The sequence below is a fragment of the Betta splendens genome, chromosome 7 (genome assembly GCF_900634795.4).
Source record: "Betta splendens chromosome 7, fBetSpl5.4, whole genome shotgun sequence".
NCBI classification, from domain to species: Eukaryota; Metazoa; Chordata; class Actinopteri; order Anabantiformes; family Osphronemidae; genus Betta; species Betta splendens.
Window position 1 is genome coordinate 5,455,077 of NC_040887.2, and position 17,438 is coordinate 5,472,514.

General features: G+C 41.0%; 1 protein-coding gene across 5 annotated transcripts in view; it reads left to right on the plus strand.

Annotated features, from left to right (window-relative positions):
* cpne5a (copine Va) overlaps positions 1-17,438 on the plus strand; it is a 52,545-nt gene that overhangs the window by 6,421 nt on the left and 28,686 nt on the right. For 2 of the 5 annotated variants that reach the window (XM_029157088.3, XM_029157086.3), the window contains 6 exons: positions 4,241-4,281; positions 5,052-5,098; positions 7,533-7,636; positions 8,684-8,723; positions 9,631-9,645; positions 9,816-9,892. In XM_029157088.3, the coding sequence (XP_029012921.1) occupies positions 4,241-4,281; positions 5,052-5,098; positions 7,533-7,636; positions 8,684-8,723; positions 9,631-9,645; positions 9,816-9,892 (324 nt within the window). Of the gene's footprint in view, positions 1-1,709; positions 3,743-4,240; positions 4,282-5,051; positions 5,099-7,532; positions 7,637-8,683; positions 8,724-9,630; positions 9,646-9,815; positions 9,893-10,862; positions 11,099-17,438 lie in introns of those variants that run through there. The other 3 variants (XM_041071505.2, XM_029157087.3, XM_055510372.1) reach the window with 3 other exon arrangements.

The window sequence follows — 17,438 nt, forward strand, 5'->3', positions numbered from 1 at the left end:
AGGTGGCAGATGTTTTTGTTCAATTTTGAGGATGTGGGGTTTGCAGCAGGCACGTCTCACAGGTCGGCGATGCGGATAATTATGCATGTACCTCTGACACAGTGAAAATGAGTTTGGGTCACAGACATTTGGCTAGTTGGGGCACTGGTGTTATTAATATATTCTCATGTGAGCTGTATGACAGGAGAGGAGGATCGCATGGTAACACAGTTGTTGTGCAACATTGTGGTTTATAACACTCTGCATGCGGCCGGTGTCATCTGGAAGTGTTGATTGGAAGGACAGTAAAAGTCAAGAGTTTGCTGTACTGTAGCTTAAAGAAATCAAAGCAGTCCCTCTTGGGTCAGACGTATCAAACAGCATTAGTGACTATTTTCAGGGATCCCTAAGGGTCAGCAGAGTATGTTAGTGCATCTGTGTCAGGGATGTTTGACTTAGCGTCACAACTTGTCTGGGAAATGTGAGAGCTGGTGGCAGATTTGTAAATAGTGTGACAGGTTGCCCAGTGATGATTTCATCACATTATGTTGCATATGTTGACAGTCTGTCTGCTGTTGACAGTCATAACCATAGGGCAAAATAAGCTCTCATTGGGGGCACTGTCATTTCTTTGGACCCATCTGAGAGAGAAACTTTTCCTTAGATACATCAGATGCTGTAGCCGAAGGGATATTTCTGTGTGTGTGTGTGTGTGTGTGGGGGGGGGGTGGTCAATTCACCTTAAGGCTTAAAATTGAAAGGTCTTCATTAAATGATTTGTCTGAAAGACTTGTAGCATATTTCCAGGTCTATGAATTCAGACTTTTTTCTAGACACAAACAGTCTATTGAAAAAAAAAATCAGGGAACAGAAATCTGTCACCCTGAAGGCTGTATTCATCCACAACCACTATCATCTGTAAAACTGAGGTGACTGAATAGTTTAGTGACAAGTCTCTCTGCTAGAACATCACAGCATGCAGCAGCACGGTGCTGTTACTAAGCCAAAACCTTCTCTGCTTACATTCACAAAGACGTTTAAGAAGCTCTCCGTAGGTTTGAAGGCGCTTTACACCAGTCACAGCTTATCACAGTGATACAAGAAAAGCCACAAACTACTGTACCTGCACTAAAAGTAATGCACAGATGAGATGTGTCTTTAAATTCACAGTGCTTCATGAAGCCATGTCAGGCTGTTTGTACAGGAGCCATAAGATATGTTTATTTATAGTCCAGTGGTTACATTTCAGGTCCATTACTACATGCAGTACGTATGTGACAGGATGTCATTAGTTGACCAGAGCTGAATACTTGCTGTTTGTCAGCTAACTCTCATAACCGGTGCCCACATACCTTGCGTGTCTTCTTTAACAATCGACAGTTCCAATTTCCTGTTTCTATTCTGTATAGTGTGGTGGCAGCCATTTCATCCCACACGAGCATCAATCAGTTTTATCTTCTGAGAAAATTTCTTCCTATGCCGCATTTTCCTGATCACTATTGATGTTGACCCTGCTCTCGCCACAGCGTGCTTGACTGGATCCCGGCAGCTTTATTCCTCTGTCTCTGTCTAATGATCAATTGCTGTCGTTTCAAAGTCAAAATATGCATGAGCTTAGAGATGATTTACTGTCCCTGATTTGTACTCAGTGTGCAATTTAGGGTGATTTATGTTGGCAGCATGTGAAATGCATGGCTGGTGTGTGTCTGCAGAGATATTTGCATCGTGAGGTTTGTTTTAAATGGAATTGATAAATGAAAGGAAACTGGATAGGATTCACAGGAGGCTAATTCCACACTTGCAGAGTTACAAAACTGTATACTATCGGTGTCTTTGTCTCCCTTGGCTCCTTGCAAAAAAACCTTTCTCTGCATGAACCTCGATCCGTTACTGTGTTCAATTAGCAGCGATATTATTCCCAGGTTGGACATTAGTCAGACACCAAAAGCTAGTTTAGAGCAGGGAGTCGCAGTGTATGTGCATTCTCATATATTACACCCGCAGAAGCACAGTTTTATGACTAAGATTCTGTCACTTCCCATGAAGACGGCTGCCAAGGGAGTGCTCTGCGGCAGGTATTGTCAACCTGCAGAGTTCGCAGGTTGAACAGAAACTGAATAATTAAACAGATAGAGGAGAAGAAGACACCTGGTGCCACCACAGTGAAGGTCAGCAGATGGGTCTGTCACTAATAAAGGGGCCAGATTGCATGTTGAAAGTAATGAGGGTGGGTTTTGAAATCCACATAAAAGCAACATTACTGCATCATCACCTGTCACCGTCGGGGGATTCAGTGATGCAATCAAGGAGGTTTAAGATAATGAAATTCAGTAGTGCATCAGATTTTTATTTGTTCCAATCACGTTTTCTTTTGACTTTACTAGTGGCGTCCTTTGTGTCTGTACCTGTGACCTTTCCTGAACTATATAACGCTTTTTAAAGGTATTGCGAAAAACGCTAAATTTCAGTCTGAATAATTGAATGCCTCTTGATTTGTAAAGGGTTGCCCAACCACTGTGGCAGCATATTTCCATGGTTTGGTCCTCTGACACTGCGACCCCTGAGAAGCTGCTTAAGGCTGTGTTGGACAAAAAGTAGACCCACTGACCCTAAAGTGTGTGAGTGGAAAGAAAATGTCTCTCCTCAGTCACAGAGTACAGGGCCATAGGGCAGAAAGGAAAGTGAAGTGACACTGAATTGAAAGTGCAAACCCCCCTTTAGTTCCCCCCTCCCAGCGATCTCCCTTTGTCTCTAATGTAACGTAGACCTTCCTTCCTTTAGCCCAGTTAGACATGTAACTTTGAAAGTCGCATTTGTCATTATCTTTTAAGAACCAATGAGGCAGCAACTCATAGTAGGGTTACCCAGCCATATTCTGCACTATTTAAAACCACTTTCCACTGAATTAGATTCTGCTTTTCCAACGTGCCAATTAGGGTTTTGACAAGTCTAAGAAAGTGGAGGTAAATTAAGTGCTGACAGTAAAGCACTGCCGGTGTGCAGAAATTAATTCCCACATTCCTTAGTTTAATAATCAATCACAAGGACCTAAGAGCAGCTAAAATAGCTCCAGGGATCTGACCGAGAGAGCGTGTGCATTTCTAATATTATTATTTTAAATGAGGGTTTGGTTTCCAGCCGTGTTTTGGAGGTCAAAGCTTCTTCACACTTAGCTTGAGGTGAATCGTTAATCAATATTTTGGCCAAATGAAACCTCTGGCTCATTTATACAGACGGAAAAACACATTATATTATAGCCAGAAATTTACAATTTGAAATGCAAAGCACTTTCTTTTATAAGCGTGAGTGTACAAGTCTAATGGCAGTTAAGAATGGTGTGCTTTATTAGATTACTGTTGGCTTTTTTGATTTGAGTTAGAGAAGAAAATTAAAATGGAAGACAGGAATAAAACATAGCTTGCCCTTGTTTTGTAAGTCAGTATATTAATCTGTATCGGTGAATAAGTGAGTCTTTTATCGCCTTCATAAGCTCCATAAACCTACAATAGACGTGATACCCTTTTCTCTTGACATGTTCATTTTTGCGAGGTAACAGACTGATTATTAGCTTGATAATGAATGCTAAAATGTAACATGCAGATACAAACACCTTCCTGTATGGCTTTGTTATCACCAATGATATTTACCGACAATGCTCCAGCTGTAGTCAGGTCAGCCCAAGGCTAATGCCCGTGGAATCTGCATCGGCTATCCTCCCACGTATCCCTGTGAGAAGACTTTGTGTCCAGCAATGCAGAATTGCGTACGTATACATGAATGATGTCCTGTTGCTTGGATTCAGTCCTGAAATCTCATCTATATTCATTGAAATCCCGCTGTTCCCTAAAGGGAGGAGGATTGTTCTGTGCTGCGCACACAAGGTATTTGTTGACCTTGCTCACAATGAGAAACGGGAAACAAGACATATTTATAGGCTCTTACATTATACTGATACGCTAATAAGATACAAGAGCCCACTTGCAAAATATCTGTCTTTTAAAGTGTTGAATAAAGACTTTTGATAGCGTCATTTCCCTACGTTATAAATGTTAACTTCAAACACTTCGTAGCCTCCAGAATACAAATGGAACCACCTCCAGCCCTTTTTTCTGCTTAATTAGAAGAGGAGAAACAAGGAACCAGGCCACACCTGGTCATACAACTGTTTTACTGTTTCATTAATGTTACATTGCTGTTAGCTCAGCGTTTAATGAAAGCAGTGTTTTAGATTTTAATCTGCAACTGTTCCTCTCTGTTACAGAAACCTTTTGGACCGAGACACATTCTCCAAATCTGACCCATGTAAGTTGGTATGAAGCTAATTGCAGCTTAACGTTTTGTTGTGCAGGATATGGTTCAGTGACACATCCAGTCGTTTTTGCAAAGCCGTACATTGGCTTTTTCTGGGCTTAACTTTGATTTGGTTTGCTCTGCAGTTTCAAAAATGTTCCTTCAGTAACTGCATGTCATTTGCACAGTAATGTGACAACCTTTCCACGCAGAGTTACATAAAGTATTTTAATGCATGCAAGCTATAAACAGCAGCCTCTGAATACAAATAGGTGTCTTTTGGTGAGACGCATGGGGAACCGCCATAAAAGCTTTTCTTTGATGCTACAGGCTGCAGGCTGGGGAACTGAGAAGACATCATACTCATCTTGTATTGTATTCACCTGCAGACAAACCTTGGGGTATAACACAGGTCATGTTGCGTTCGCCTGCCTGTGCATCACTTGTGTCTTAAAATAAAATGAGAGTCTAGCGAATCCACCTGTTTAGAAATCATGTTTGATTGTGCAGCATAAATTGTGCTCAAGGCGCTTTTAATCCTGCTTTAAAGCTGCGTTCTTTGTATGTGGACATTCAACCCAGATGTTGATGCGGCGCAGCATCATCAAGCTTGGCACTTCATTATGCTGTCAGGACAGGCAGGATAATTAATGCTGAATGTCAATAAAGAATGAACAAAATAAACACTTTGAAGAAGGTACTTGATTGAGGCTGTTCACTGACAATGCAATTCTCCTCTTCTTTGTCTCTGTACCTCCACCCCCCACTTTCTTTCCTCCCAGTGGTTGTGTTGTACACCCAGGGTGTGGAGTCCAAACAGTGGAGAGAGGTAAGAAATCATAGCTGTTCTCTGTCAACACTTTTCAGTCTTTGTCATTCTCCTCTGCCTCACCTTCAAGGTAAATGTTGGCATTGCCAATCATTTGCAATTAACTGTCCCTCAGTGTATTTGTGCACTGTCCAAAACTATCCAAAACTGTCTTAGCTGTGACTGTGACAGCTTCACACATTAATCCCCGAGTAAATCTTTGGAGGACTGGAGGGTTCTGTCAGAACCATATATTCATTTAATACATGTGGGCTCTGTGTTTAAACCCTGTTATTGTGGAATTCACCATAATGAACACAGTAGTCATAATTTAATGTTAAATTAACCCTCTTCTGTCTGTACAGCAAATATACTGTAAACCATTGGTCAAAAAATAGTTCTGCTTATCTTAAAAACTCAAAGCTGAACTGCAGCGGCTCCCTGGCTCCTTTACACGGATGTCAATTTTCATTTGGACAAAACCTGAAGTGTAAAAGTGACAAGTTACGGTTTTACTGGGGTTATGCAGTTCGCTGAACTATTGGCCGGGAACAGAACTTGTTGGAGTCTCACTGGTTGCCTGGCAACTGTTTGGCGACTCCAGATGCTCCAGAGAACCTCATCTGTAAGAGGGTGCAGAAGTGCATTTTCCAAAATGTCAAGTTATCCTGTTAACCCTCACATGGGTCTCTGAAGTGATGACTGGCAACATTTTTTGAAGGAAGGCAAATTGAGCATTTTGTGTATAACATTTTGCTGCAGTATTTATTCTAATGTTTGGGCTTTCAGCTTTGTGTCTGTATGCTGGTTTATTTTTGCTCGTCTTTTGTGTCTAATGTTCCTGTGATTGTCATTTCTGCTAATTTGACTGCATAATGAATTCCCAACGCAGACAATTGAATGACTGATAGCTGCATGGCTTGGATGGATGTTGTGAGTTGTGTGCGTGCAGTTCGTTGCTATATTTAACAAACATCCTCTGTAGTGTTAATCACTGCCAATAAAATAACACGTGCGTTGGTGTCTGATTGTCTTGCATGTCTTTCAAGGGCAGTCAGCTGGCTTTAGCTTACGTCTGTTAGCAGCATAGTTACGTTCTAGTCTAAATCCAGAGGCTAGTTTTACTGTTTAAAATACTGATGCAGAAAGGCATCACGTTAAGTGTTCATACGAGGAGAGCCTGCCAACCTGTCAAAGTTGCATCACACCACCTTGAGCTCACACACTGTGGATGCGCGCTGAACGTTGTTCACTGAATCGGGTTTGGCCCTGTGTGACAGCCGGCTTCGAGCAGCGCAGTCTGAGGCCGTGCCGCATTCACAAAGCTAAAAGCATAACGTTCCTCTGCTGTACAATGTGCATTTGTTCCAGGAATACATGTTGTGATTCCCCGAGGATGTCAACATCAGCCTCTTCTGAGACCTGTTCTCCTGTGGGCCGATCTGATGTATAAAGGTTTAGCTACAGCCTGATATTCACCGAGCACATGACGTCAAAGTCCTAATTTACATATCCTGTACTTATTCCTCTGCTGTTACTCAGCAGTGCAGCTCATGCTGCCAGACCTCCCTGACCTCACCACTTCCAGTCAAACCCTTGTACTCTAGTCTTTAAAAAAAGATGCGCTTTCTGATAATTCGAGTCTGTTCAGTTTGCGCTTTTGCAGGAGGAGAGTGCACATTGCCAGGGTCCTAATAACCCTATAGCAGGGTTGTTTTTTGTTGAGTGACAGTTAATTGTCATGCTTTTCAGCTCTGCCTTTATAGACTGACTGTGTAGCTGCCAAGGTAAGAATAATATGTGCACCGGGCGATTGGCTGTGTCCTTGGGCGGCTGTTCGTTGTTCTGGTGCTGATTTGTCTTCCTTTGTTACGTTTGGCCTGCGACCAAAGTGAATACGCTGCTAGTCCCCAGCTGACATATTCAACTGCTATCACTGAAATCGGTACCTGTTGTCACCTGTTTTCATCTGCTGCATTAGAGAATGTAAACTTTCTAAAGAGGAGCTGGTGTTACATAGTTAAGTTAATGTAGACTAAAGTGTATGTGATGTAAGGACAGTTCAGTAAATTCACCCTCAGACTGTTATGACACACTCAAGGGTGTTTTACTGTCTTTGCATTAGCCTGAGGGCTGCATCTGTTAATGTGCTGCTGGATTTAAGCACTAAGGTGCTGGTTCGTCTCCTGATTAGGTCCTAACATCAGTATTATTTTGCCGTTTGGGTTTACTGTATGAATTTCTTCTGGGGCCTTCATAAAGCCAGGGACCCGCGATTGTCCCTATAACTGTTGATAGTTCCCCCGAGAAAAGACAAGATGCAAAAGTAAGAAAATTATCTTTGTGGGTAATAGAGCAATAGATGTCTTTTCCAAAGGACTGCATGATGTGTTGTCTCAAAGTTCTGCATCTACCTCATCTGTCCTTTTTCTCTTCTCTCCTTGTTCTCATGTAGTTTGGGAGAACTGAGGTGATAGATAACACGCTAAACCCAGACTTTGTCAGGAAGTACATTCTGGACTACTTCTTTGAGGAGAAGCAGAACCTGCGCTTTGACGTGTGAGTTATTCCATTTGATAGGAATCTCTGAGGACACCCACTGAGGTGTCTGTGTTTCAGACGTACTGGCCTCTTACAAACCCAGTTCCTCGTTTTTTGTTTTTTTTCCACCGCACGATTAACATTTTTTTCCTCCTTCTCCCTCTTTCTGAATCTTTCCCTTTATCCCCTCCCTCTCATGTCACCTCACTGAGTCAGCCTTCTTTTTCCCTTGTCAATGGCTCTCGAGAAATTATTCATCTATGCAGTGTCTTAATAGTCATTCGGTGAACAGAGTTTAGTATAAGGGTGATAAATTTTTCATATCAAGTTTTATCCTTAATCTCCCCGCTGCTAAGCAAAGCAAATGTATGAAACCAAGTCTCATAAAACTCACCGGGACCGTTGTCCTCCCCCCTCTTTCACACATTACTGCCTTTCTCCTCTTGAAAAGGCCAGACTAGTGAGAGGGTCAATAAGGCTTGGTTTCATTTTGAGATCTCCCAGAACAGAGTCAGAATCATTCCACTCCACTTTCCATCGTCCTCAGGGAGAAGAGATACGCTTTAAAAAAATCTGCACTTTTTTTTTTATCCCTTCAAGCATAAAGTCCCTGGTGGACTTTCAGGCTGTATTGAAGGCTGTGCTGCAGGTCTCTGTGGAGTTTCATACCCTGAATGAATTCATTTGGTGTACTAGGATATGACTCTAGATCAAGAAACGAGGGAGTGATTCCCCTCACACCTAGTGTTAATTACTTCTACGAAGAGTTTGACTGACAGTTGCTCAAAACTTCAACCTCATTGTTTGAATATGATCCCATGGTATGTTACAATAATTACATTCAGAAACAGAACAGAATAACTTCCTTAATTACAGTCACAGTACCGCTTATATTTTTCATGCCCTGCACCCTTTTGCTCCCTCTGTGTCCCAACTGTGAGATTGACATGCGGAAAATATCTTCAGTCGTGCAGTCAGTCATTTTCTGAGCGCTGATGTGCTGATTTGTGGTTTTTGCTCACACTTTTCCTGCTTTTGTGATTTGATGTGTCTTTGTGATTTCAGGTATGATATTGATTCTAAAAGTCCTGATCTGGCAAAGCATGTAAGTGAACCCTTTTTCTAGTTTGGTGGACCGGGGCTGCGATTTTACACTTGTTAAAATTGAAGTGCACGCCCTGATTATTAGGTTCTGTGCAAACCAAAGTGTATGGCATCCACACAATCAAATATGTTTTGTAATTATGCATCTGCGAAACAGAGTTGTACCTTCCATCTGTTTCATTTTGTTAAAAGATGTCTTTTATTTCTCCAGAGTGATAACAATCAAAGTTGCATCGGCATCTGGCTCGCCCTCATTACCTTTTTTAAATTAGAAATGCATTACACATTTTTATCAAAGCTTTACAACACTTTCCCTGTGTGCTCTGTAGTGATGCTTCCGAGTTGGATTTTCATTTTTAAGGCAGCTGCTTTTCAAAACAATATACATTTATGTTAAATTTGAAGCTCTGTCTAGATTGGACAGGACTTCATTATACAACATAATTTGAGGAGAATGTATGCATGTCACGAGTTTCCCTGAAAGCTTTGATATACAAAACAGTCTTATTACATACAGTACTGTAGACACACAATATAAGGCATATATTTGTAGCACTTGGTTTGCATACTACCAAATGTTTCATTGTCAGTTGCATGTGTCACTGTGATGCATCTCTGGGTGTTTTTATTGTGCCCCGCACTCAGGAAACGAACACTTTCTTGTGTCACACTTTGCCTTTGTTGCTTTTTACTCTTTTGCTATTTCACTTTTCTCTTCCTCTGCGACTCTTCGACTCTGCCCTCCTCTGCTCTTCCCATTTCGCCACTTTTGCTCTTTTTTTCTTGCACTTGGTTGATGACAGTCTAGTATTTGAGTTGTGTGCCTTCTGTTCCATGATATGCTCTTATGTGTCACTGCCGCTGCCTGGTCTTTCTCTCTTCCTTCTTCTCCTTCTCCACCCTGGAAGCCAACAGAATTTAACGTACGTCTTTGCTTCAGATGGCCTAATTTATAACTGTACAATGCTTTTAATGGTGCGCACAGTAGCTCCTGACTGGCTCTTTTTGTTTCTTTGCCGTGATCCACCTAAACACCTCCATCCATTGCCCCAACCTGTGTGCTCCATCCCACTTCATGCTATTCCCATGGCAGGACTTTCTGGGACAGGTCTACTGTACTCTAGGAGAGATTGTGGGCTCACCTGCCAGCCGCTTAGAGAAACCCTTGGGGTAAGTTTACACTCTGCTGATTTTACAAATGCAGGCTTTTAGATGGCGACACATTTCAGCTTTTTCAAACGTAACATAGCTCTTCTGTCAGTTTTTCCCATGTTTCAGCGAAGACGAGGCCATGATGAATATATGTGTCCTCTACAACCTTCTGTATCATACATTACACTCTAAGATTATTCCTGTGTGCTTGTATGGGAATGGGTAATTGAACACGACCGGGGGCTTCCTCAATGCAATTACTGTCATTAGGAATGCGCTCTAGCATGGAAAGCCATAAGGCAAGTCAGCATGAGACACATGGCACTATCAGCACCTCTTCAATATAAATGGGTAGATATGAATCCAAGGCATTGACACCCACACAACTGTGCAGTACATGGAGATTTATGTGTGTCTGTTTTGAGAGTACGAAGGAGGAGGAGATTTTGTTTGTGTGGTGGGCATTGTGTGTTGTACACTGTTATGGTAGGTATGAGGCAGTGCTAGACCCAGCAATGAAGGGCTTGTGTGAACAGCAGGGCTTCGGTGTTGACCATGAACTATGCCAGTGACTGGTGACAGTGGATTAGAGAGCTTGGCGACCTTCAGTTTTGAATAAGAGGATGAGCAGGATCAAAAGACAGTGTTCACCACTGTGCTGTAAACTAGGCTTTACACTCCACATCAGAGACAGGCAGGGGGCTCAGGAGCCCCGGGCAAACGTGATGGACAAAAGTATTGATTCTTTAGTTTCAGCACCTCCATCACTGCTAAAAACAGTGGGTGAGTATGATGTTGTTGTTTTTGGAACAGACCCTAATTGATGTACTAGTGAAATAAACCCATGCATAAACGCTCACTACATGTGTCCACCAGCTTTTAATGGCAGGGAGTAGTAATTTAGAATCACAGTGAAAGTGTGCTCCTAATAGCATTCAGACAAGGAACCAGTCTTATTTTTCTCCTTTTGTAGTGGCTCAAGTGTGTCTTTAGGTAATAGCATTTCTGTTCCATCCAGTAATGGGTAATAGCAAAGAAGCTGTTTAATAGCGCCGTGCTCCAGTTCCTTGTCATGCTTTGCTTTGTGATGTGACAGCACCTTTCTCTGCGGTAGCTTTGAGGAACTTCTCATGCAGCGACTGAGGAAATCTGTTAGCCATGCTTAAACAAGGCACCAAAGTACAAGTACCCAAGGCACACTACATCCAGTGACCTGCTTAAAAAGTACGTCATCAAGCCTATTCCTATTTTTCACACTTCATGTCTCGTTTATTCTCATCTATCTACAAGATTCGAGCATGACCCCCTTTTCTCCTCATTGTGTTTTCTGTTTCTTTTTGTTCCATTTTCCCTTCCCCCGTCCTTCTGTTTCATCCTCCATCTTGCGAACACAAATGTGTACTGATGTACAGTACTTGTGAGAACACTGTACAAGTTAATCAGTCTCAACATACAGTAAAGCTAAATTAAATACTACATGATTTTCAGACAGTTATAATTTCATTTAGTTGCTTTAATTGTTTTTTGTTGCATATTTTGTGTAGGATTATTATTATCGTTAATTTTATTATTATTATTATTGTGAGATTAAAATGTTTTTCTACGTTATATCATTCACCTGTTATGCATTTCCATCTTTGGCATCTCAGAAGGAAATAATGTGTTTATTGTGTGTAAACACATTATGTGTTTACACACAATAAACAATCAGTGTTTAAGTGCTGACCTTCTAAACCATATGCTATATGTCATACATACTGTAGTCCTCTCTAAATTATTAACTAACAAGTGGAAAAGGTTTTTGTTATGTGGTGGTTAAAATGGTTTAACAAACAAACTCACTAACTGTACTTTAGACATATAAATGCAAATTTAAATAATTCATATTACTATTAACATTAATTCATATCCTATTTAAATAAATAAATGAATTAAACATACAGACATTATTAAGTTGGTTTGCGAGTACCTGTTAAAGTAAAAGCAACACTTCTCTTTTTTTAACTCTTATCATCTGTACACCAACACGTTTATTCCAATTTCAGCACTGTACTTACAGATCTGTTTGCATATAGTACTACTACTGTACTAAGTGAAAAGTGTGTTCATGTTGTGTTCATTTTACCCTCATTGTGCTCACGGTCTCCCTTCCCCTTCATGTAATTGGAAACATAGCCTGATATGTTCAATATTGTCCCTCAGTCACATCTGAATTCATATTTGCTGTGCTCCTAGGACAAATGCAATATTCATGCATCCGCTTCACAGCAAATTCCCACAGACATGTATGTCTTTGGGAGAATAACAGGTCAGATGAAATGTATGGTCTGTCCCATGAGCCTGTATTATGGCAGGAATGTATGCCAGCGGAAGAAATGTCAGCAAAGAGGCACTGAACTGAGAAAGTGGTACAAAGCCTCCTGTTTATGATGTGGTTTTAATGAGAGGCATGTGTCAAGGTTATTGGTCACTGATGTATGTGGGATGGCATGTTACAGTAGCTGTGGCACAGCTTTCACGGTAATCTAGCCTGTGGGAAGGAATTATAATGTGCTTGTATCAGTAACACAATAATTGATAATAGAATTCATATTAGCATGGCAAACCCATTAGCCTACTGTGACTGTTCCTCCCCCTGAATGCTTGATGCTGAAAATGAACTGTAAAGTAAAGTATCCAAGGACTCTCATTGATATTCTGGGTATACGTACGGTAGCCATGGGGGGAGGCTGATTTGAAGAAATTCATAAAATAATATGCGCCAATTAGCCACAGTATTAAAATAAGCACAGACACGTTGCTTGGTCTGTGGAGACTCGGCTCCAAATGCAACAAGCTGCTCGCGTTGTGCTATGACTGAAATATGTCAGTCATAGCCATCTTTTTAACTTTTTCCAGCAATCAGTGCCGCTACTGTACAGCATGTGCCCTATGAGCGCCCATCCAGATAATGAGCTGACGGTTATTTTTGTAGTGAAACATAAAGTTTGGCCGCTATAACTGCAATTTGCTAAATTTATATAGAAACTAGTTGAAATTCATGCTGTGCTAAAAAGCATGAGTAATAAAATATAGATTTTATGGCTTTTGTTCTGTTATCAGTGTGACAGTATCTTTCACTTGGTGTAGAGCAATGTCCTATAAAATATGTCACACTGTATACTGTGCAGTTAAATCTGGCCATATGACTTAAAGCTGCATACGTTGGGGTTTTCTGTATGCAGAACTTCAAAGCCACGCAGAAATCTGATTTAAGTGAGCCCAGGGGTAGAACTAAAAAAAGATAAAACTCAAGAAGATCAAAGTGTAGTTAAAAATGTTTTTATTTGAATTATTTTGCATGTTTTGATAGTCATAATTTGATTAAAACATGCCAGATTTAAAAGTATTTGATCCAAATCATGTCATTAAATGCAGAGCCTTTCTGCTTTTTTTCTCTGCTTTCAACCCTTCTCTGGTGTGTTAATTTATGTTGTACCTTGTGTAATAAGTCATACCTGTGTTCAAGCCTGTATGGCGGTAATAATTATACTAGTTTGACGTCTGGACATGTGTTTGCTGGGCTCAGCTCGCTTTGTTCTGCTGCTTTATTCATGCTCATGCTGCCAGCATCAATAAAGCCAGTGTTGAGAAGAAATAATTGTTGGGCCGATGCTCCAAATGACTCCACGGTGCTGCAGCTCCGTCACAGTCAGCTCCGTCTCGGGGCCTCAGGGAACATTAAGTTAAAACAATCAGCAGTAATTTCTCAAGATTAGACTTTGATTGACGTGTTGACTTCTGTACATGCGATAATCGTTTAAAGCAGCGCAGATGTTCAGAGATACACAGTCAACAGTGATGATTGACAATGATGTTTGAAAATTAAGAATATTTATTATCTTATCAAATAAACCATGTTTTTATTGAACAAGTCATATTGGTACCAAAACAAGTCTAAATTTAAATCAGATAATTTTCTTATTGCTGTTGTCTGGATGTTGCTTCAGCATGTAAATGTGAATACACATCTACTGTGCAATATATACAAAGCAGTACATACCATACAGGACTGAGATGAAATATAGTTAATCTTCAGCACCACTCAACATTAAATATTAACTTTCTGTAATTTTATATAAAATTGTTTAATGTATGCTACACAGTGTCTTGCTTACAAGATACCAAACTACTGTGTCAAGCAGCACAGTTGTGACTCATCAGACATTCACTTGAAAAAAAAAAAAACTGAAGCTTTGCTTGTCTCATCTTAACTTCAGAGACTCACAGTACCTTTAAAGTTGTTGGTTAATGTGTTAGCTGACTGACTCAGGGCTACACAGCGGTAGTCCCTCTGAGATAAAAAAAAACCTTATGTTGTACATGTAAATAACGAGTGGGAGTGAGAGAAGTTCAATTTGTGGTGAAGCTAAGAATCCTTAAGCTCAGTACTTTTGGTACAGATAGAGAGCGGTACAATGTTTTATGTCCAATTTAGGCCCATCTCTGCCTGTAGGACCTAATGGGGAGGTGAGGTGTTTTAGATGACTTGCAGTAATAAACATCCACTGGCTTGGGACATTACACATAATTAGAGCATTCTGCTGCTTTGCTAAATGCAAATTTAGTCCCTAAGGCAGAGAACTAACAGGGGTCCTTTTCCATCTGTATTTCTGTTTAGATGTGGAAAACTCTGCCATGCTGATTGTACAAGAAACAAAACGTCCAATGAAACAGGGTTTTTAGGTCCTGATATGGCACCAGAAGGGGCAACGGGCTCCTCCTAGAAGCCCAGCACGTCCTTTTCAGAAATACACTTGGACCTCGGAACACTGACTTTGTTGCCAAACAAAAAATGTATTTGCATGAAGAGAAATCGTTGATTTGATATGATGTATGTTTAGTACAGTCTTGTTTAGACTCTGTGAATATGGCAGTAATTAAAGATTTGGGAACAAAGACAACAGACGAATACAACTTACCGTTGTGTTTTGCACTTATCATTTAGGTGAAAGCAATGGGCTGTCACCCACTGTAAAGGTGAGAAAGCATTGAGAGCCTTTGAACAAGCACTCTGCCCCCAACTTTCTGACTTAGTTAATCTATTCGTCTGCTGAAAACAAACTGTCGGCACACTGATTGCAATTTATATCCAGCAGTAATCACAACAGAAGCGGCCAGGGCGACCCCCAACTCGTAATGGATACGAATTCCATTAGCCGCTCCCCACAAAGTGCCGTGGTCTTGTGAATGAGCAGTGGGAAGCGAGAGGGGAATGAGCTGTGATCTGATGTTGCCCGTGTGCAGTGGGGAAGTGGAATACAATGTGGCTTACATCATGTGCACAAAAACCTGCCTCGGGCGCCTGTTTGGCCTCTGATAGAGAGGGATGTTCTGCTCTTGCTTGGGGACAGAGGGAATGGGCTTATTGTGTCCTTTTAGAGATGCAAGTGTTTTTTTAGCTTGCAGTTGGTTGATGAATGCCTCATTGATTTTAACTCTCAATAAAACAAACATTGTTACAGTGATAAGGCAGTGCGACGATCTACGTAGGTAGTCGTGAAACCATATGTAGACGTGTGCGTGAGCTTGGCTGTGTGCCAAAAGACAAAGGGGACAAACTATAATATACAATAGTATACTAACATACAATGTGAACTGTTGAACACTGGTCAGGTCAAGACTCAAATCACAGTGCTTCTGACATTTGTTAATCACATGCTGTAAAACCAACGAGGCACATTATGGGCTGAGTATTGTGCGGTGAAAGCCTGCAAGTCAGCTGTAAGGGCAAAGAACAGCAACAACAGTACAAACAGATTGCAACACACAAGTGTAATAAAACGGAGTGGTCGACATTTAAGGGCTGTACAAAAAGCGTCTCGTTGGAGCTCTAGTAGCTGCCGTTTTTCTCTAATGATAAAAGCCCAGATTTTTATTTATTGCATATTTATTCACATGCACATATTTTATTATCATTTAAACAATTCGTCAAAGGTTTAGTTTATAGGTACATGCATACATTTAGGTAAAGATTTACTCGCTTGCACCTTGTTGCCTCTTAGATGTTTGGTGCAGCCTTCTGATGTTTGAAGCCTCATTTTCTGCCCTACTTACTTGGTTTGTGCTTATTCTAACGTACTGTATAAGTTCTTAGCACGGGTTGCCTTTAGCCACCTCTTTAAACAAAGACTCTTTGTTTAATTTAACTTTAAAAGATGGGCCCTGGTGTCCTTTGAATTAGCTGGTGCACTTTTCATCCTCTCTTTTTAATCCTGGTGAGGTGAGGGATTATAGCTGTTTATCTGTGTATGAAGATCAAGGGGATTAGTGGAATAATCCCATTAAACCCACACAGAGTTTTGGCAACCTTGGCTTCTGTTGTAATCTGTCCTACTGTGGTCTGCCCACTGCCGTTTACACTGGCACAAAGCCTGATTATCTGTTCATCGATGTTGGTCCTTGACACACCTCAGACTAGTCTGATTTGTTTATTACCCCAGTTCCCTGGTCTACTGGATTCCCTGGAGTTACTGACCTGGACATTTTCAGTACATTTGTTCTTATTTATGGTAAAAATGATCCTCTCTCTTGATCCATTTCTTCTGCTGGCAGTTCACTTTGCAAATAATGTCTTAGTTATATGTGAAATTGCAAAATAACTCTTCTTTGATAACACTGCAGTCCTTTTAGTAGGATAATACTGGACCCTCCCTCTAATAGCAGCTCTGTGAAAAAATAATTTTCTTTCTTACTCCCATTGTTGAGCAGATAACCTCTACCCACTCTCATATGCATGACACGTTGCAGCGTTGTTAAATATCAAGACCATTCCTCATCCTAATGACCTAATGTGAACGGCATCAGCAATTGCTTCCTTCTCCCTCTTCGGACTTTAATCTTACCAACCTCCATCCACCCCACATTCGCACTGAAAGGTAATGGAGAATGCCGACATTGTGGATCATCATTTCGTGACAGCAACGGCTTCTAGATAGGCCATACATTGAGCCCAACTATCCATAATATAAACTGTCACGCACGATGATCGTGAATACTTGTTTTTTGGTGGAATAAATGACTCAAATGTGCTCTCGCTCAGAAAATAGATCCCGGTATTCTCATTTGTATTCTGAACAACAGTGGTATCAGAATCTTTGGCCAAGTAATTGTAGCAATACTGAAATATGCTGCTTGATCTCTTTCCATTCGCTTGATCAAACAGGGGATCTGTCAAGACGACTGTGCCTAACTTTCAGTTTCACCCTGAGCTCAGAGCATGACAGCAGCTCTTCCTCACTCATTTCTGGCTAAAGGGGAGCCCTACAAGTCACAGTTCAACTCTGTTTGTTTCTGTTTTATTTCATCCTCTCCGTTTTTACCCAAAGGGTGAAAGGAGGCGGTACTGTAGCTCCAGTGACACAGTGCGACTCTGACTGTAAATATGAGGCCCGCTGAGCTTTGCAGGCAACATCAATACTCATCATGGTTTGACTTGGGCTTGGTCAGGACCATATGGTAACATGTCTGGTGGGTGCCAAGCAAAGCCTAAGTGACTATACAATTAACACAGAATTGATAGAGG